At 37.0% G+C, this 23,237-nt stretch overlaps 1 protein-coding gene across 7 annotated transcripts in view; it reads left to right on the top strand.

Annotated features, from left to right (window-relative positions):
- Positions 1–23,237, top strand: part of dpr12 (defective proboscis extension response 12) — a 725,043-nt gene that overhangs the window by 479,523 nt on the left and 222,283 nt on the right. For all 7 annotated transcript variants that reach the window (XM_067775740.1, XM_067775739.1, XM_067775742.1 and 4 more), the window contains one exon: positions 21,038–21,172. In XM_067775740.1, coding sequence (XP_067631841.1) covers positions 21,038–21,172 — 135 coding nt within the window. The remainder of the gene's footprint in view (positions 1–21,037; positions 21,173–23,237) is intronic.

Below are 23,237 nucleotides of genomic sequence, written 5' to 3'. Positions count from 1 at the left end.
AGAACTATTTATCGAGAGAAATAAAAGTCATAGTTTATCAAAATCGGTTGATAAGTGTTTAAATTAATTTCAAAATCAGTGAATGGCCGTGTAGGAAAATACTTGAAATAGGAAGAAAAAAGAAAACTTTTGGAAAATGTCACAATTTTTTTGTATAAAGAATAAATAAAAATATATCAACTTAAAGCTTAAATCTTCTTCTTTCCAAAACCGTAAAGCGATCGAAAATCGGTTAAAACATGACGACGTTATGATTGTTAGAGTGCGCCCAGTAGGCGAAAAACGGTTTTTAGACAATATCTTGAAAATTTGGGGATGTTAGAAAATTTTGAACCACATTGTCATATTGTGTTCGTCAAGGCCTACAACGTACAGTAGGTCACTTGAAAAGTGCTTTGAATTTTTTTTTTTGTAGCACTGTGTAATTTTTTTTTTTTTACCCAACTTTCCTATTAAATAAAAGAAATTCGTATCCAAATTTATCTCAACCAAAATTTTCTACCCTAACTCCCTGACGTTCTAAAATGGAGTGACCCATTTTTGCATAATAATTTTATCCCCCCACATAACACACATTCACCTTTATTGCGACATAGTTACCGTTGTGCTTTGGCCCTTTCGCATTGCATTGTTGCTCAATTTCAACTTTTCATACAAGTTCGCCATACAAAATGTGTCACTTTTCTCAGTTGGTCATATTTTATTCAAATTTTTATCTGTAGCTCAACAAACCAAAGCGGCATACTACGCTGTGTTTACTCAAACACACAATACTATGAAAGCAAAACCAACAACAAACACCAAAGATACTTATATTTATACAAAAACATACGTTAATATATGTATGTACATATGTATGGTAAAAAAATGGGTAGAGGTATTTCAGCCGGATGACATGTTGTGGCATGTGGAACGCTGATTTTAATTTTCCTTTTTTTGTATATTAGTTATTTTATTCATTTATTATACCCAGCTGCACTTGTACACAGGGTATTATAACTTTGATTGGATAACGGTGGTTGTACATGTATAAAGGAATCGAGATAGATATAGACGTCCATATATCAAAATCATCAGTATCGAAAAAAAATTTTATTGCGCCATGTCCGCCCGTCCGTCCGTCCGTCCGTTAACACAATAACTTGAGTAAATATGGAGATATATTTACCAAATATGGTACAGGAGCTTATCTTGAACCAGAATAGATTGGTATTGAAAATGAGCGAAAACGGATAATAACCACGCCCAGTGTTTATATATATAACATATTGGAAAACACATAAAACCTGATTAATTAGTAAATAATACACCTAGAACGTTAAAATTTTACGTGTGGACTGATATTGAGACTCTTGATAAAAATTTAAAAAAAATTTAAATTTTTTTAAAATAGGCGTGGCACCGCCCACTTGGGATAAAATCAATTTTACAAATATTATTAATCATAAATCAAAAAGGGTTAAACCTATCGTAACAAAATTCGGCAGAGAGGTTACCTTTACTATAAGGAATGCTTTGAAGAAAAATTTACGAAATCTGTTAAGGACCACGCCCACTTTTATATAAAAGATTTTTAGAAGGGTCGTGGATGAATAAAATAAGCTATACCTTTGCAAAAAAGAGCTTTATATTAAAGGTATTTCATTTCCCAAGTGGATTTACAACAATAAATAAGTACCCCCTTTTGATGCCTATGCAATTTTCATATGTAAGGGCACAAACCAAACAACAACAGCATTTCAAATGTACAGCTGGGTATGTAATGTTCGGTTTCACCCGAACTTATGCTTCCTTACTTGTTTTTTTGTTTTTTTTTTTTTGCATAGCTCTGCTGTGTATTATTTTGCTGAGGTCGGCCATATCGCATATACATATGTATATATGAAAAAAAAAAATTTAAGTCAGCATGAAGTTTTCTCTGTGAGGTGTCTAACTGTAATCATGAATTGTCACAACAGATTTATTATTCAAAATCTTTATACCAAAAAAAGTACATATACATAAATGATTTACATACATGCATACATGCATGTGAATGAAAAATCTGTACAACCCTCTGTATGTTGCATGGGTTTTAATTATAAGTTTTATAAAAAATATATGCAGAGCATAAAGAATATGAAGAATGTCAATCAACGAGAACTTGATTGGATGAATTGATGGATTAAAATGCTTACAAGCTCTTTTGTTTTATAAGCAAGGTTTTTCAATAATATTTTTACTACGGCGATTTAAATGATCAAAAATTTTGATTTTCTATTACTTTTGATTTTTTGTTGAGGTTTTTTGATGAGGGGAAAGTAACTTTATTATTAAGGCAGAGAAATTTCTGTCCTTCGCATATGCAGGCTTGCGGTTGCTGGAAAAACTGTCAATAAAACTAGCATGACTGCAGTGCTGAGATAAGTCCAATTCTTGTTCTTAAAACAATACCGACTTCCGCAATGTATGCCATTCTACACATTCCTCCTGTAGACCTGGTAGTACAGAACATGGCGTTAACAAATGCAACCAACCTCAGTGCCTCGTGGCAGCTTGAGCGCCGACCATACGGCCATAGTAGTTTGGCATCATCAATTACAGCGCGAACTGACTGATTCGAACTGATTCCCTATCCGCACTTCGAGGGAGATCTTAAGGCCACAATAGAGGTGGATAGTTGGCGCAAGGGTACTCAAGAAAAATGTCTAAGAATTTTGTAACTGCTATTATGCAATTCAATCTCAAAAACGTTGTCGAAAAACTTCAAAAATTTTACGAAAATTTCGAACATTTTATTTACATCTTTCAGTATGCAGTTTTGTAGCAAAATCTATTTGATTAGATCAAAATATTGGTTATAGCTTGCTCAAAGTACAGTTTGATCTATTGACTAAAATTTATTGGCCTGTAAAAACGCATACTGAAAAAAATCAATAAAAATCTAAGTAAAAGTTAGAAGTTGCTCGAAAACCTTTTCAAATTTTCAAATATTTTCAAAAAATTGTTTGAGATTGCTATCTATATTTTCGTTTTCAAAGTGCACGGGAGGTTTTTCTCAACCATCGAAAAAAATAATTAAATTAACAAAAATTTATGAAAATGTTAGCCCAGGGGAAAGAAAATCGCCCTAAACTGTGACTTATATCGACCATTGTAAATGGGCACATGAGGTCCAAATAACGACCGAACCAACCTCTTTGTGAAGGCTTTAATTTGCAGGTGACTTTGCAAGTGTAGTTTGCAGCGAAAAAAGTGCTATTAGAATTGCATTGAAAAAATTACCTAAGCTGTTTCCAAAGATTTACGAGGATCTAGTGCGGAAATTATTATCTGTCGTTGTAAGTCCTTATCGATCCTCTCCTCCAACTTTTCCCACTTAGAAGAATAGTTCTTTTGTTTGTTTCGAATTTCAGTTTTTTGCTTATCATTCTTTCAGCACCCATATTCCCATAGTCTCTGTGTAGTTTGTGCAAAAATACAATCAAAAATTAGATAGAATTTCCCACACTTATTGCATGCTTAGCTCTTTCAAGCCCTACCTCTTCAGAAACAAGAAAAAAATATAATCAGAGTAGTTCCAAAGACTCTAAAATGAGCCAAATTAAGTTAACTTACCGCTAGGACCAATATATCATCGTGACAGTTGTCAGAGATAATACTTTGCATTTGCCTGCAGTTTATTTTTCCAATGTATAGTTCCTTGTCTTTGGGAGTAAGGTGCAGCCATTCCAAACAACCTTCAAACGATACGTCAAAGAGCATAGCGCTTTGATATCACCTTCACTAATAAAATTAGAAGTTATTAAAAATATATTAGTGCTGAACTTCGCTCCCAATTTGCGTCGCACTACTTTGTTAGTTTTACCTAGAAATTGTTCTATGCCGACTTCGAACGATTTTCTACCATAGCAGCCATACCTTGACTGTTCCAGTAAACGTGGAACGTTCACTAATAGCTAAGCAGTTGTGTAGCTTACCATACATTGGCAAATATCGAATAGAAGAAGCTGCAGTACTCGGTTTTAATAAGTTTTTGTCTGATGCCGACTCTGATCATGTACCCTACCGTCCAGCTTGCACAAATTTGTGAAAAAGTTCTTCATGTCCAGATTCACATTAACTGTTCTCTTTATACCTTTCTTGAGAGAATAGTAATAGTTAATCTTTCAACAGGGACCAAAGTCGGCTAACCGTAAGAACAAAGTTGATACAGGTCAGAATCCTGTAGTATTTATTATTTACAAGCGTTATTTTCACAAGGAACATTTTGCATATGAATTCGTTCAGCTTCAGTTTGATTGCTTTGATAAGCTTCAATAGCTAGACCGCTTCCATCTCTTTGCTCATGAATGATTTTAACATATAGAAAATAATCGGCTAGGACACCATATAATTCAACCAATGAAACACCCTTTGAAAGAAACCACAGCGTTTGCCAATGGCCACTTCACAAACGTACTTAGCAATCAAAGCCGACCCAAATTAAGCTTTTATGACAGTACTGAAAATAGACTCATAGTAGTTAGCTCTGTCAGACAGCACCTACGCTTATCCTTCTATTAAATATTATCTGAATTCTCCTGAAAAGAAAAGGCTACGTTTGCATAAAATCGACAGCTAAGCCACATGGATCATACCGCTTGGTCACCACCTCATTTTATTGAAAATTTACTCTCTGTCCTAAATCGTCAACTCACGAGAATATGTCACCAGGCTGCCATTACCCTCGATAGCTCCCGAATCACGACACAAAACACAGGAGAAAGGACGTCCCCTGTGGCGTTTTTCCCCTTGTATAAGCAGCTACAAAAGTTCCTATAAGAAATTATAACGGAAAATCCTAACAAATATTTTTCACAGAATGTTTTAATAAAAAGGTAGTGCCCTAGAAAACCACTGTGCTTTTCTTTGTCGCTCGTACTCCCTACCACATAAATTATGCACTTGCGTTCATAGATTATAAAATTCATATAAATTCTAAAGCATCAGGATGCAATCGTTTTTAAATTTTATGGTATCAAAAAAAAAAAAAAACAAGTAAGGAAAGTTAAGTTCGGGTGTAGCCGAACATTACATACTGAGTTGAGATCTATGGTGACAACATAAGGGAAAATAACCATGTAGGAAAATGAACGAGGGTAACCCTGGAGTGTATTTTTATGACTTGTGTATCAAATGAAAGGCATTAAAGAGTATTTTATGAGGGAATGGGCCATAGTTCTATAGGTGGTCGCCTTTTCGAGATATCGCCATAAAGGTGGACCAGGGGTGACTCTAGAATACGTTTGTACAATATGGGTATCAAACGAAAGGTGTTAATGATTATTTTAAAAGGAGTGGGCCTTAGTTCTATAGGTGGTCGCCTTTTCGAGATATCGCCATACAGGTGGACCAGGGTTGACTCTAGAATATGTTTGTACGATATGGGTATCAAATTAAAGGTATTAATGAGAGTTTTAAAAGGGAGTGGCGGTAGTTGTATATGTGAAGGCGTTTTCCAGATATCGACCAAAATGTGGCCCAGGGTGACCCAGAACATCATCTATTGGATACCGCTAATTTACTTATATATGTAATACCTGCAAAGATTTCAAGGGTTTTTTATTTCGCCCTGCAGAACTTTTTCATTTTCTTCTACTTAATATGGTAGGTGTCGCAACCATTTTACAAAGTTTTTTCCAAAGTTATATTTCGCGTCAATAAACCAATCCAATTACCATGTTTCATCCCTTTTTTCTTATTTGGTATAGAATTATGGCATTTTTTTCATTTTTCGTAATTTTCGATATCGAAAAATTGGCGTGGTCATAGTCGGATTTCGTTCATTTTTTATACCAATATGAAGTGCGTTCAGATAAGTACGTGCACTAAGTTCAGTAAAGATATGTCGATTTTTGCTGTAGTTATAGTGTTAACGGCCATGCGGAAGGACAGACGGACGACCGTGTATAAAGACTGGGCGTGGCTTCAACCGATTTCGCCAATTTTCACAGGAAACAGTTAACGTCATAAAATCTATGCCCCTACCAAATTTCAAAAGGATTGGTAAATTTTTGTTCGACTTATGGCATTAAAAGTATCCTAGACAAATTAAATGAAAAAGGGCGGAGCCACGCCCATTTTGAAATTTTCTTTTATTTTTGTATTTTGTTGCACCACATCATTACTGGAGTTGAATGTTGACATAATTTACTTATATACTGTAAGGATATTACATTTTTTGTTAAAATTTTACTTAAAAAAAATTTTTTTTTTTTTAAGTGGGCGTGGTCCTTCTCCGATTTTGCTAATTTTTATTAAGCGTACATATAGTAATAGGAGTAACGTTCCTGCCAAATTTCATCATGATATCTTCAACGACTGCCAAATTACAGCTTGCAAAATTTTTAAATTACCTTCTTTTAAAAGTGGGCGGTGCCACACCCGTTGTCCAAAATTTTACTAATTTTCAATTCTGCGTCATAAGTTCAACTCACCTACCAAATTTCATCGCTTTATCTGTCTTTGGTAATGAATTATTGCACTTTTTCGTTTTTTCGAAATTTTCCATATCGAATAAGTAGGCGTGGTTATAGTCCGATATCGTTCATTTTAAATAGCGATCTGAGATGAGTGCTCAGGAACCTACATACCAAATTTCATCAAGATACCTCAGAATTTACTCAAGTTATCGCGCTAACGGATGGACGGACGGACGGACGGACATCGCTCAATCAAATTTTTTTTCGATGATTTTGATATATGGAAGTCTATATCTATCTCGATTCCTTTATACCTGTAAAACCAACCGTTATGCAATCAAACTTAATATACTCTGTAAGCTCTGCTCAACTGAGTGTAAACAAGTAAGGAAGTTTAAGTTCGGGTGTAACCGAACATTACATACTCAGTTGAGAGCTATGGTGACACCATAAGGGAAAATAACCATGTAGGAAAATGAACCGAGGGAAACCCTGGAATGTGTTTGTATGACATGTGTATCAAATGAAAGGCATTAAAGAGTATTTTGTGAGGGAGTGGGCCATAGTTCTACAGGTGGACGCCATTTAGGGATATAGCCATAAAGGTGGATCAGGGTTGACTCTAGAATGCGTTTGTACGATATGGGTATCAAATGAAAGGTATTAATGAGTATTTTAAAAGGGCGTGGACCTAAGTTCTATAGATGGACGCCTTTTCGGGATATCGCCCTAAAGATGGACCAGGGATGACTCTAGAATGCGTTTGCACGATATTGGTATCAAATGAAAGGTGTTAATGAGCATTTTAAAAGGGAGTAATCCTTAGTTCCATAGGTGGACGCCGTTTCGAGATATCGCCATAAAGGTGGACCAGGGGTGACCCTAGAATTTGTTTGCACAATATGGGCATCAAACGAAAGGCGTTAATGAGTATTTTAAAAGCGAGTGGGCCTTAGTTCTCTAGGTGGACGCCGTTTCGAGATATCGCCATAAAGGTGGGCCAGGGGTGACTCTTGAATTCGTTTGTGTAATATGGGTATCAAACGAAAGGAGTTAATGAGTATTTTAAGAGGGAATGGGCCTTAGTTCTATAGGTGGACGCATTTTCGAGGTATCGCAATAAAGGTGGACCAGGGGTGACTCTAGACTTTGTTTGAACGATATGGGTATCACATGAAAGGTGTTAATGAGTATTTTAAGAGGGAGTGGGCCTTTCTGGTCCAGGGGTGACTCTAGAATTTGTTTGTATGATATGGGTATCAAATGAAAGGTGTTAATGAGTATTTTTAAAAGGGAGTGGGCCTTCGTTTTACATGTGTTCGCCTTTTCGAGATATCGACATAAAGGTGGACCAGGGGTGACTTTAGAATTTGTTTGTATGATATGGGTATCAAATGAAAGGTGTTAATGATTATTTTAAAAGGGCGTGGGGCTTAGTTCTATAGGTGGACCCCTTTTCGAGATATCGCCATAAAGGTGGACCAGGGGTGACTCTAGAATTCGTTTGTGCAATATGGGTATCAAATGAAAGGTGTTAATGAGTATTTTAAGAGGGAGTGGGCCTTTCTGGTCCAGGGGTGACTCTAGACTTTGTTTGTACGATATGGGTATCAAATGAAAGGTGTTAATGAGTATTTTTAAAAGGGAGTGGGCCTTCGTTTTATAGGTGTTCGCCTTTTCGAAATATCGCCATAAAGGTGGACCAGGGGTGACTCTAGAATGAGTTTGTACGATATGGGTATCAAATTAAATGTATTAATGAGAGTTTTAAAAGGGAGTGGTGGTAGTTGTATATGTGAAGGCGTTTTCCAGATATCAACCAAAATGTGGACCAGGGTGACCCAGAACATCATCTGTTGGATACCGCTAATTTATTTATATATGTAATACCTGCAAAGATTTCAAGGGTTTTTTATTTCGCCCTGCAGAACTTTTTCATTTTCTTCTACTTAACATGGTAAGTGCCACAACCATTTTATAAAGTTTTTTCTAAAGTTATATTTCGCGTCAATAAAATAATCCAATTACTTTTCCATATTTCATCCCTTTTTTCATATTTGGTATAGAATTATGGCATTTTTTTCATTTTTCGTAATTTTCGATATGGAAAAGTGGGCGTGGTCATAGTCGGATTTCGTTCATTTTTCATACCAAGATAAAGTGAGTTCAGATAAGTACGTGAACTGAGTTTAGTAAAGATATATCGATTTTTGCTCAAGTTATCGTGTTAACGGCCATGCGGAAGGACAGACGGACGACTGTGTATAAAAACTGGGCGTGGCATCAACCGATTTCGCCCATTTTCACAGACAACAGTTAGCGCCATAAAGTCTATGCCCCTACCAAATTTTAAAAGGATTGGTTAATTTTTGTTCGACTTATGGCGTTAAAGTATCCTAGACAAATTAAATGAAAAAGGGCGGAGCCACGCCCATTTTTAAACTTTCTTTTATTTTTGTATTTTGTTGCACCATATCATTACTGGAGTTGAATTTTGACATAATTTACTTATATACTGTAAAGATATTAAATTTTTTGTTAAAATTTTACTTTTAAAAAATTTTTTTTTAAAGTGGGCGTGGTCCTTCTCCGATTTTGCTAATTTTTATTAAGCGTACATATAGTAATAAGAGTAACGTTCCTGCCAAATTTCATCATGATATCTTCAACGACTGCCAAATTACAGCTTGCAAAAATTTTAAATTACCTTCTTTTAAAAGTGGGCGGTGCCACAACCGTTGTCCAAAATTTTACTAATTTTCAATTCTACGTCATAAGCTCAACTCTCCTACCAAATTTCATCGCTTTATCTGTTTTTGGTAATGAATTATTGCACTTTTTCGTTTTTTCGAAATTTTCCATATCGAATAATCGGGCGTGGTTATAGTCCGATATCGTTCATTTTAAATAGCGATCTGAGATGAGTGCTCAGGAACCTACATACCAAATTTCATCAAGATACTTCAAAATTTACTTAAGTTATCGTGTTAACGGATGGACGGAGGGACGGACGGACGATCGCACAATCAAATTTTTTTTCGATCCTGATGATTTTGATATATGGAAGTCTATATCTATCTCGATTCCTTTATACCTGTACAACCAACCGTTATGCAATCAAACTTAATATACTCTGTGAGCTCTGCTCAACTGAGTGTAAAAAATCACCACAATATAACCAGCTGTGTTAAGCATATGATCACTCAAATGACACACACACATATGCACATATGTGTGTAGTAATGTTGTGTGTTTGTGTGACATTGTCTGCACAATCTATTCAACTATGCATGAAGTCCAAAAATTCAATGCTCGCAACATCATTCTATAGCAAATGCACTAACTTCAAACTTGAAAACAAGAAATAATACTTAACAAACTAAGTGAATTACAAGTACTAACTCTATATGTAGTTTAAGAAGTTAGTTGGCACAAAATTTGCTTGCCAAATTCATTCATAAATTGTGCGTCCCAAAGCATTTGCACCTAATAAACAATATAATTTCATACTTACCCTGTACAAAATGCGATTAGTCTGGGATGAGTCCGGGATGAGACGTAAATGAGTGTGCAAATATAGCCAGTTTGGATTTATTTATGTATATGAGTTGGAGTTGTTACCTGTGTCGAAAACTTCGAACGCACTTGAGAACGTGATGACCCTTGAGTACGCTTGTAGCGAACGGCTGAAAAATTCGTCCTACCGTCCGCCTGTCCTAACTCCACAATACGATTCATCACGCACTAATTATTCTTTAGTAATTCATTATTTATTATTACTCATAAAATTCTTGATAGCTTAATCTTTATTACAATTATGGGGTGTATAGATTTTGGGTGCCTAGGGTGAAAGGAGTTGTAGGTGCTCCCATCATCGAACATAGAACTTCAAAACGCTATCCGCCAACCCATCTCTTGAGACGTCTCTAGATCCTAGCTTGCCGAAGCTGAATAGGGCTAAACCCTTCTAGTTCCTACACTTCATTACCTTCCCCGCTCGTCACTCAAAACCCAATTTCTCCCGATCCCGTTTGACTTATATCTACGAATTTTAAGAAATTATTTCAATGTCACTCATGACTGAGTTCAAAATGATGACAAACATATGATATCTACAAATTAACTGGATACGTAGATATGAAATTTATAATAATGGTTTACACCATGTGGTAGTTTGATGTTTCAATTTGAAGTCCTTCTCTTTAATGTAATAGTTTCGCGAGGAGCTGGCATGCGCCACCGAAAAATATTTCCAACAACAAGTGACTGAATGATGGTAAAGGTATGATATCCCCAAATTTATTTTTAATATAATTGGTTTGCAAGGAGTTAGCTTGCACCACTCGAAATATTTCCAGCAGTAAGTGACTGCTGCCTCCGATAAATGGTTCGATGCAATTAATCCCAATATTTTCGTGGATTTTATAGTGGCCACAATTTCGCATGTTTATTGCCAACCACTATTGAATTTTACCTGCATCTCTTCTTTCCGATTTCACCAGATAAATGCTTAGATATGTCTAATTCCCAACAATTGGGACTTTATTTCACCGTCCTATGGTTTGGAAACTTGCATATATAGCAAAGCACTTTATTGAACAATTTTATCTCAGCAAAATGTCAGTATCAAGAGAAAAAGCAACCGGAAAGAAAGATTCGCGACCATGGCTGTGATTAGCTAAAATCACAATCAGGTGGTTCGAACAGCATCCAGCTTTACGCAGGGCGCATAGGAATCTATTACTTTATGCATGTAGTAAAGGCTTTATCATACTGCTCGGCGCAAGTCAACCGCAACAGAGTGAAACCCTTTTTTTAAGCATATCCTATGGACAGACCAATTGCCCTGTTTATGAATAAACGAGTAGTGTAGGATAGGTCCTTTTTAGGACAGATCTTCTCGTACCCTTACGGGTACTGTCGGCCAGGTCCTCTTTCTTCGCCCACGTGTACAGAAAGTCTACTTTTTACCCCTACGGGAATTCTTAGCGATTATATCAATTTTTTAACGTCTCATTTAACAAAGTATTTCCACATTTGCGTATTTTTCAGAGATACAATTTGTCAAATGCCAAAAAAGCATTGCCATCTTAAAATAATAATGTTTTGAATATTTGTATACAACTTACAGTATTTAGTGTATAAATATTTTTATAGCTTCTGAAAAGGTGTGAATAGAATGAAGTACGACTAAAATGCAGCATCGAGTAAGCACGGCAATATCTGTGTATCCGTTTAAGGAGAGTAGCGCTTCTTAAACCATAACATGTTAAGTGGGAAAAGCAATCTGCAAACCATTGCCGGCAGGCAGTTTGTTTTTTTGCCCTCCAACAGTTTGGATATTGCAACTACAACTTTTTGCTATGGATACAACATATTCATTATCGGTATCGTTGCTTATTAAGAGGACGAATTAACGCGGTGTACCATTCAATTCCATAAAGACCTATTAGTGTTCTGATTATGCATTAGGTTTGGCGGGTCCTCAGACTTTACCACGCATGGGATTCATGACCTGCCTTTAGAAATTTGAAAAAATTCCCTCAAATAAATTGAAAGTAATAATATTATTATCAACCTAACTCCATTACATCCGATAAATCGAGTATTGATAGGAGTTTATTTGATTTCTCCTGCCTTATTATAACCATGAAATTAAGAAGCTTCCTTCTTCAGATCTCATAGTCTCGATAGACATTTTTCTGTAGAAATATCTACGATCTATTAGTAGTAAGGAACCGATTCGTCTCTTAGTTCTCACGATTTCTGTGTCAACTCCCTTTAGTTTTAGCTTCTCAATCACTTTGTAACAACATCGCTCTTTGTTGGGACATGCCACCGTTATTGCAAGTGAAACAACGTGGGTAAAACTGTGTCTCAACACAGCGCAATTTATGGCTGCATTTGCCTAAGCCACTCAGCTTCATAGCAACATAGAAGGGTTAAGCCCCCAATAGTGGGAAAGAGGTGTGTCAAGTTCGGCTTAAACAAAAACCGATATTTGGTTCAATACCTGTTCGGAACAGCCTGTCAAACATTAAAAAACATGATTAATAATATTATCGTGTAGAGAGGTCTTAGGTCGTACATAGTACTTTTCCCTGTGCTTCACACACTTAGTACTTACTTACTTACTTAATTGGCGCTTAACCGTCTAAACGGTTATGGCCGTCCAACAAAGCGCCAGTCGCTCCTTCGCTCCGCCAACCGGCGCCAATTGGTCACACCAAGGGAGTTTAAATCGTTTTCCACCTGGTCCTTCCAACGGGGTGGGGGCCGCCCTCTACCTCTGCTTCCATAGGCGGGCTCCGATAGAAACACTTTCTTGGCCGGAGCATCATCTTTCATTCGCATAACATGGCCTAGCCAGCGCAGCCGCTGCGTTTTAATTCGCTGGACTATGTTGATGTCTGCGTATAGCTCGTACAGCTCATCATTAAATCTTCTTCGGTACTCGCCATCGTCAACGCGTAGAGGTCCATAAATCTTTTGAAGAACTTTTCTCTCGAACACTCTCAAAGCCGCTTCATCTGCTGTTGTCATGGTCCATGCTTCTGCCCCATATAGCAGGACGGGTACGATAAGTGACTTGTAGAGTATGATTTTCGTTCGCCGAGAGAGGACTTTACTTTTCAATTGCCTACCTAGTCCAAAGTAGCATTTATTGGCAAGATTTATTCTTCGCTGGATTTCAGTGCTGATGTTGTTGCTAGTGTTGATGCTGGTTCCCAAATAAACGAAGTCTTTTACTATTTCGAAATTATGGCTGCCAACAGTAGCGTGGTTGCCAAGGCCCATATGCGCTGACGCTTTGCTCGATGACAGCAGGTACTTCGTTTTGTCCTCATTCACCATCAAACCCATCTTTACCGCTTCTTTTTCCAGCTTGGAGTAAGCAGAACTAACAGCGCGGGTGTTTAGGCCGATGATATCAATGTCATCAGCATATGCCAGTAATTGCACGCTTTTATAGTATATTGTTCCAGTGCGGTTAAGTTCTGCAGCTGGTATAATTTTCTCCAGCATCAAATTAAAGAAATCGCACGATATGGGGTCACCCTGCCTGGAACCTCGTTTAGCTTCGAATGGCTCGGAGAGGTCCTTCCCAATTCTGACTGAGCTGATGGTGTTGCTCAACGTCATTTTGCATAGCCGTATAAGTTTTGCGGGGAAACCAAATTCAGACATAGCGGCATATAGGCAGCTACTTTTCGTGCTGTCGAAGGCGGCTTTAAAGTCGACGAAGAGGTGATGTGTGTCGATTCTCTTTTCACGGGTTTTTTCCAAGATTTGGCGCATTGTGAAAATCTGGTCGATGGTAGATTTACCAGGTCTTAAGCCGCACTGATAAGGTCCAATATAATAAATGGCAGGTATAATTGAAAAACCAGATACCAGGTTGGTACATTTAGGTTTTAAGATATGGTAGCGTTGTTTCAAAGGAAAATATCAAAATACAATTTATGTCAAATGGGGGCAATAACAATCAAGAAGAAGAAGTAGAATTACCTCTGTATATTTGTATATTGGTATTGTTAAAAAAAAAAATAAACAATGTGAAATTCTTCGATAATGGAGGCTCCACAGTTTTCTTGAATTATTTTTCCGTAGTTTTGCGGTTCTTCCACAAGGCATGCGAAATTATTACCCGTCTATGCACATCATATTCCCCTTAAACATAGGCGTGTCATTTGAGGTGGTATCCTGCCAGACGTAGCAAACCAAAATCTTTGAGAAATATTACACCCTTGCCCTTACAGCAAGGGCGTCCTACCACATACTGCAGATTCTAGGATACATCTTTTCTGAAGATGTCACGTATTGCGCATTTTGAGGTATATCTTTCCCCAACCTCATCCACATTTTTAACTAAATGCCCTGAGAAATACACAACGACGAGGATTGTTAATAGGCGTGGTCATGAGATAGCGCTTGCCGAATTAGGCATCTTTCTGCTGCTTTTGTTTCTCAAAATTTACTCAATAAATTTCTGACTAATCCCAGCTTAACCCAAAAGGAACAATGGTTGAAAAACTATACACCAACCTAGACAAAAGAGATCAACCGCAAACTACTCTCTATAGGGATTAAGCGCACAATATTTTGCAGCGCATATATAACTGTATACGAATTTGTAGAAACTCGTCTGTATGCTGGTAAACGGGGCGTATGAGCAACAATGCAAGTGACACTGACTATCTTGAATTCATATGAAAATAACAAGGCTTGCTTCCTCCTCCATGTTTATCTGCAGGTATGCATACGTGTGCATATGTGCTTGATTTTGTGCACATTATACTTTTATAAAGTTCAACATAAACACATACATAGAAAAGGAACTTGGGATATATGGCAAAACACTCTTACGATGTGTGACATAATGCAATCAAACGTTCATATATATGCATATTTTTTTGAAATATGACGACTACTTTTGTACTTTCAGGCAGCTGTTTTAGTTAGTAAAGTCACTCAAACTGTAAATTTTGGTATCTGTAATATACAATAAGAAGTTTAGAGAAATGTTCATGTAACTTGGGCACCAATGTTTCCTTTTAACACAAATTCTTAGTATACTTGACTGAATGATAGTTTAGTCACATTTCAAGAGAAGTCATTTCATACGATTTATTGAATACCAAAATAATCAATGTGTGTAATCCTACTTACTTATTTAAAGTTTGATTCTTTAATAATTGCTTAGTAAATTCTAAAGTAACATGCTTGAATTAAGCTTCAAAGATTAGTATTAACTCAATGAATTTTAAGTTAATAATCTCAGTAAATTCACAAAATTCATGCCATGATTTCAAGCGAAAAATTTTAAAACTTCCAGCAAGTCAAAACGTTTATATCAACTCGACTAGCGCTGTAATATGAACTCGAATTTCCATAAGCTTATTTTAAATTTTAGGTGTATCTAATATATAAAATTCTTCTGTCATGGTTTTAGAGGCTTAACTCCTCCGAAACGGCTGAACCGGTTCTCATGAAATTTTGTAAGCATAATGGGTAGGTCTGAGAATCGGCCAACGTCTACCTTTTTTTCGCTACGTGCTTAGGGTCTTGAGATCAAAACGTGGACCCGGGTAACCCTAGAATTTGTTTATACGATACAGATATCAAATGAAAGCTGTTGATGAGTGCTATAGTACAGAATAATTTTCATACCCCTGGGTGACTAGGGTCTCGAGATATAGGCCAAAACGTGGACCCGGGTACCCCTACAATGTGTTTATACAATATGGATACCAAATGAAAGCTGTTGATGAGTGCTATAGTACATGATAATTTTCATACAACTGGGAGGCTAGGGTCTCGAGATATAGCCCAAAACGTGGACCCGGGTACCCCTAGAATGTGTCTATACAATATGTATATCAAATGAAATCTGTTGATGAGTGCTATAGCACAGGATAATTTTCATACAACTAGGAGGCTAGGGTCTCGAGTTATAGCCTAAAACGCGGACCCGGGTACCCCTAGAATGTGTTTATACAGTATGGATATCAAATGAAAGTTGTTGATTAGTGCTCTAATACAGAGTAAGTTTTACACCGCTGAGTGACTAGGGTATCGAGATATAAGCCAAAACATGGACCTGGATACCCCTAGAATGTGTGTGTATTATGGATATCAAATGAAAGCTGTTGCTGAGAGCTCTAAAGTTTATTGTGATATTAGATTTAGGCGCATCAACCTGGCAAAACTGATAAATATGCATTCAAAGCCGAAATAAAGACAAAAATTAATAACTATTTACATACGTCCTATTCGATTTGCCTGAAAAATCGTATATAAATTTGCTATTTTAGGATTTACCATGCTTTTTTCCGGGAAAAATACCACAGACGGACTTGGACTGGGATTAGGACTAGGACTGAGACTGAGACTCGGAATGGGACTGGAACAAAATACATACCACCCTCTGGGACTGGCAATAAGAGATGAAGAAGAAGGAGAAAAACTTGAGAGAAGAGAAAAGAGAGAAGGAGACTGAGAAAGAGATGGAATGAGACGAAGATGGAGATGAAGCGAAAAAGAAGGAGGGAGGAGTGACTAAAAAGAATAGGAAAAAGTGTAGAGGGGTAGGGCAGAGTTAGACGGAAAAAGCTTATTAAAATGTGTTCAGATAGGCCAAATTTAGGGCAGAATAACGCCTGTCGGGTCTGCTAGTAGTTAACTAAATTTTCAACTCGACTTTAACATAAAGTAGAAAAGCTTTGTACAATCGTACAACATTGAATAGTATTCCAGCCTAAAAACGGCATTTTGTTGTTGCTGTTGTTGTTGTGTAGCAGTGCATCGCCCCTTCCAAAAGGTCTGACCATTCACAAATTTTCATCAATATCCTCTAACGGGAATCCGAGGAAACTTGCTGTTTCAACCCAGGTGGACCATAATGAGAGAGGTTTTAGAGGCGTTGGTTCCACATTACAATTGAAGAGATGGTTGTTGTCATGTGGGGACACATTGCAAGCAGGGCATACATTTTGAATATCGGGGTTGATTTTGGATAAGTAACAGTTTAACCTGCTACAGTATCCAGGTCGCAGTTGGGCTAGAGTGACTTGCGTTTTCCTAGGGTGTGTTCGTTCCTCTTCCACAAGTTTAGGGTATTGCTCTTTGAGTACTTGATTCACCGGGCAATTCCTGACAAAGAGGTCCGACGCCTGTTTATGGAGTTTACCAAGGACCTGCTTATATTTTTTTGGCTTCACACGGCTGTGGTCTCAGGTGCCGTATTTCTTCATAGTGCTTACGGAGGTGACTCCTTAAGCCCCTGTGCGGTGTTGGCTCATCAATCAGATGTCTGTTGGGATGCCAAGGTTTCTGGGTATTGAACAGAAACTGTTTGGTTAGCATTTCATTTCTTTCCCTTATTGGTAGTATTCTCGCCTCATGAAGTTCGATGTGTAATAAATCTAGTTCAGAAAACTAAAAAACATGCAAATAAGGTGCCATTTTAGTGTCTACAATCCACTTAGATATTTGATGTTGGTTGCACCGTAGCACAGAGTTTCGTGTCTCCGCTATTAAATACAGCCCTTTTGTAACGGGTTATTTAACCACTGCCGTAATAAGTCTTCAATAATTGGCGCTAGATGGGTCTAACTCTCCTTTGCGCGCCTAGCCTAGAGAGTTACACACAAGCGTACATACAAGTGAAGCTTATATAAGCGTGTTAAAAATACAGGTGTTCGTAAAACAACTCGTGTTTTTTGGATAACTACAACAGGCCCAGAGGTTAAAGTTTCATAAAAACTTCGTCGGCATCTGATCGACAATAACTGATTCCGACAAGTCATTGTTCATAATCAGCTTATTATAAAAATCAAATAGAAGACCGATCTGTAGTTTTCTTATAGCTGAGTTATCGGCTTTTATTGTTTCATTACGGCTTTGTTATCGACAGGTCACATATGTATTATCGATATTATTTTCAAGTTTTAGCGCTACCTTTTTCATAGCAAATCGATAATTCCTCTATAAAAAACTGGTAACACTCGGATGAGAAATTGATAAACTTTTTGATATCAAGCTTTTTAAAACAAAGCAAAAAATGTTCGATAGCAAGTCTAAAAACTTTCTATTAAAAATATATAACACTTACTCACTTCAATGGCGCTTAATCATTTGAACGGTTATTAGCAATTGGTTACACCAATAAAATCTTAATCGTTTTCCACCCAGTTCTTCAAATGTAGTTGCGGTCGCCTTCTTCCTCTGTTTCCATAGCCGGTTTCCAAATAAAATACTTTATTATCTGGATCATCATATTTCATTCCCGTAACATGGCCTAGCAAGCGTATCCACTACGTTTTAATTCTCTGAACTAGGTTGATGTTTGCGTACAGGTCATCATTAAATCTTCTTCTGTACTCGCCGTCGCCAAAGCTTAGAGGTGCATAAACCTTTCGAATAACTTTTCTCTCGAACACTCCCAAAGTCCCTTCATCTGATGTTCTCACATTCCATGCTTTTGTATCATACAGCAGTAGGGGTACGAAAAGTGACTAGTAGAGCACGATTTTTGTTTGCCAAGATAGGACTTAGCATTTTAATAGTCTATCTAGTACAAGGAAGTATTTATTTGCAAGAATGATCCTTGATAAGGTACCTTATATGTACTGTTCAAATTTGTATCGGCTAATATGTCAGTTATATTTGAGACAGGTATCAGGAAATCAGCAAAGCATAAAACCTCCTTTATTTGTTATTAGCTAAGCGATGGCTTGAAATTTCCAATCATAATGAACGTAGTGTTAATTTCAAGGAAGTAAGCAGATATTTTTTGTTTTTTATGGAAATTTTATATTGAAACAATTCATGGTTTGAGTAATTAAATGTGCCCCATAAGAGCCCCACTTGGAGGCTTTTATCTTTTTTCTAAAATTGAAGTTTTCCTTAGAGAAGAATTAATCATTATTAATTTATCGTCTTTCCGGAAAGAGAACCAGGGCCAACCCATTCAAACACAAGTAAGGAAGTCTAAGTTAGGGTGAAACCGAACATTACATACCCAGCTGTACACTTGAAATGTTGTTGTCGTTTTGTGCGCTTAATAGTGTTACAGGCTGCGTAATAATACCAATACATATGGTTATATCCTGAACTAATTTTTCTTCGAGTTATGGCTCTCGAAACATAGAAAATTGCTTAGTTATAAAAGGGGCGGGGCCACGCCCATTTTTTGAAATTTGAAGCTTTTCCTATTTATTGTTATAAATCCACTTGGGAAATGAAATACCATTGATATAAAGCTCTTTTTTGCAAAGTTATAGCTTGTATTATTCGTCCACGATTCTTTTAAAAATCCTTTATATAAAAGTGGACGCGGTCCTTCACCGATTTCGTTAATTTTTCTTCAAAGCATTCCCTATAGTAAAGGCAACCTCTCTGCCGAATTTTGTTACGATAGGTTTAACGATTTTTGATTTATGATTAATAATATTTGTAAAATTGATTTTGTCACAAGTGGGCGGTGCCACGCCCATTAAAAAATTTTTTATTTTTTATAAAGAGTGTCAATATCAGTCCACACGTCAAATCTCAACATTCTAGGTGTATGATTTACTAAATAATCAGCTTTTTTGTGTTTTCCAACATGTCATATATATAAAAAGTGGGCGTGGTTATCATCCGATTTCGCTCGTTTTCAATACCAATCTATTCTGGGTCCAGATAAGCTCGTGTACCAAATTTGGGGAAGATATCTCAAGTTATCGTGTTAACGGACAGACGGACAGACGGACGGACGGACCTGGCTCAATCAAATTTTTTTTTTGGAACTGATGAACTTGATATAGGGGAGTCTATATCTATCTCGATTCCTTTATACTTGTACAACTAACCGTTATCCAATCAAAGTTATAATACCCTGTGTACAAGTACAGCTGGGTATAAAAACGAATGCAAAAATCAGTTGGTAACTTTAGAACTCTAGATCTTAGATGGCTTCTAAGTGGATTTCAGTTCCATATGTAAATCCATTTCTTAGATAAAGACGTAAATATGCACCAGGGTTTTATTGTGTTTTATCATTATGGGTAATAAATTGGATGTATTGGACGCGTTCGAACAAGGAAATACGAGATAGATAAAGAAGATAGTTATACGGAAAGTATTAGGTAGAAGAAGATCAAAATGAAAATAAGAGAAAGGAGTGGGAAATGGAGATGGGGAGAGGGGAAAGCGGAAGATAGTAGAGAGGGTGAGGAAACAAATTAGAAGTAGGAAAGTAGGAAATGGAGATAATTATGGAGAAAGTGCTTGGTGAAAATAGAAAAGACAGGAAGCAAGAGAAAGAAGGGAGATGAAGAAAATTAGAGGGAGGTTGAAGAAAAAGTGGGCATAGAGAAAAAATTCTAGAAAGTCTAGGTGAGAAGATACGAAGCAAAAACAAGGAACAAACATAGAGAAAGGAGAGATAGGCAAGAGAGTACACACATTTTTGGTGCCGAAGCCACTCCCGGAAGGTTTTGTAGACTCTTATCGATGTTGATGGTCCTTTTACGGATATATATCCGGTACGTTCCGGTAAAAAAACAACATTAAGTTACTAGCTCAACCATCTCGGGTACGCTTAATATGACCACATTAAACCTTCTTCTCCATAACGCTAAATATGTGTATGATATATTTATATATTGGTAACAGGATTCCCCTCGCGTAGGTGAGGTTGACAATTGGTTTGCGATTATCAACCCTTGAATTATCGGGCAGAAGAACGCCGCGATTATTTATCGATATCTCCGGCTGATCAAAGTCTGCTTTGAACTCTTGTTTAATACAAAATAACTTGTAAAAATATTAATTTTACAAAAATTGCAAGACTCGATCTTCAAGACGGTAAACAATAAACTATTTATAGACCAAAATAACTATGAAAGAAGAACTTTTCCTAGTAATACATAACAGAAGGCCATCAATTTCCAAATTTTTTTTTCTCAGCGGTTTCATATCAAAGCAAGATTTTCAACTATAATTACTCTTAATTAACTGCTTTATAAACTTTTTTATCGATGAATTTAAGTAAGAATAAAGATTTTTTATTTTAGTAAATCCAACCTTTCCCCCCTTATATTTTATAGGTCTCAACGCCGACAGGCGTCATATCACATTTTGTAAATCTGCAAGTGGTCGTACCAGAGGCATTTATATTGGGCTCCGGTGAGCTGCATGTTGACATGGGATCTACAATAAATCTCGTCTGCATAATTGAAAAGGTAAGTTATTAAACTTCCACGTATATATTTACGTATGTTTATGTGTATTCGAGTTTATGTTCACAATGAATAAGGAAAATAAAAATAAAATATGCCAAGGCCAACAAATACAATCTACGTATATAGTACACTAATTGGTTACACATATATATAAATATGTACATATATACATTTTTACGTGTTCGTGCACACATAAAAAATAAATACATACACACACTTACTTGTCAATACACCAAAGTGTATTTACTTTATATTACACTTCAACAACTTTCGCTAAGATTTATGTTGGCCACACAATTTACGTTTTACTTGCCACAGAAATTCAAATTTGTTGGGTTAATGAAAATTTATATGACTATGATGCATGATGATAAAGAAGAAGACTTCTGCAACGCACGGCGAATGAATGCTGCTGTACAGTTTAGCAACTTCAATGTATTGCCAAGCTACAACGCAGCAGCAGCTGCAATAATTTCAAGAAGCATTAAATTTAATATAAGCCAACGTATAGTAAAATATTTACGCTACAAACAAATAAACTTGCGATTATATGTATTTGCTTATGTATGTGTGAGTGTTTCGCTGAATTGAGATTTTGGTGAAGAACTTAAAGTAGCGTTTAAGAATTGACAATTTAGAGCCGCATTGGCAGATAAGCTGTAGTTTTTCTCTATCACATATGTGAGGTTGGTGTTGAGGTATGCTCACTCGATCCAGAGTTTGGTGAAGGTCCCACTTCCCCCATCTAAATAAATATACAGTAAACTTATGTTGTGATGTCTAGCATACGCGCACAACGCGGCTTTCAAAGCTCAAGTCAAGTTGAGAGAGAGAGAGAGAGAGATAAATGCAATGTCACCGAGGAAGTTGCGATCCCAGGACTGTAACGGATTTGCAAAGATAGAGATACAGTACTAGCCAATGTTGTTTAAAGTAACCGTGACACTCGGGTAGGATAATAACGAGGCTGGTCTTAACCAGAGAGTGATGACGGTATGAGTACTATTAATAATGCTGACGCCCGGAGAGTAACGACGGAGTATAATCAATAGCGGTGACGCTCGGGGACAGATGACAGGGCACTATTAGAAACTGGACGATCGGAGAGAAAATATTACCATTGATCCTTATCTGGGAGTGATGACGGGGTACTGCTAGGAACGGTGACACTTCGGAGAGGGGTATTCCCCATTATACGTGATGTATGTCCTGCAGGCGATGTGTTCCCACATGACACCAACTATCTTTTCAATTGTAATGTGGAACTTACGCCTCTAACAACTGTCTTCTTATGGTCCTCCCCGTTGAAACTGCCAGTTTCTTTGGACTCCCGTAAGAGGACTTTGATTACAATTTTTGAGTGGTTATGGTCATCGAATGGGGCGAAGCACTGTTAGCACAGCAACAACAATATGATTGGTTACTAGAAGACACAGAGATGCTCGGAGAGAGACCGACGTTATCTCTCATCACAGAATAATAGCTAGAGTATTGGTCTTAACTCTGGGATAGGATATGTTGGGATCGACGAAGGTGGTGCTGGTTGTATCTAAGAGGAAGCGTTGTTAGTAATATAAACTACTGCCTATTTTTAAAAGATTTACTGCATGTAGCTCAGTGGTTCCACAACGGTAGTAGAAGGACCAGTCATATGACAATGGCCACTTGTTAAATATCTCCTCCTACCTGTGCGAAGTGCTTGCGCCTAAATCTTTCTCAAACAACAGGGGAGAACGGTTGAATGAAGCCAACGTCGATAATCAGCCACATCTCATTTAAGATATACGTAAGCTCAATATATTGGCTCTGGCATTCAACCAGAGTAGCAGGGAAGCCAGATTTATTATTGATAGTGAATTATTATCGTTGTGTCTCGTTTTTTTGGTCAGCATGCTATCGGTTTTTGTGAACTTATTATCAACTTGTTATTGATTTATTAACGACTTGTTATCGATAAGTTACCCATGACCCATATCGTGTTATACGATTACTGATAAAAACCAATTTTACTAAAAAGATAAATATGATTCTGTCACACTATTTATTAAAATTGTAATAAAACATG

This window comes from Eurosta solidaginis, chromosome 3 (assembly GCF_040869045.1).
Source record: "Eurosta solidaginis isolate ZX-2024a chromosome 3, ASM4086904v1, whole genome shotgun sequence".
Taxonomy (NCBI): domain Eukaryota; kingdom Metazoa; phylum Arthropoda; class Insecta; order Diptera; family Tephritidae; genus Eurosta; species Eurosta solidaginis.
The sequence above is the reverse complement of the archived record's forward strand: the minus strand, read 5'-3'. Positions and strand labels throughout refer to the sequence as shown.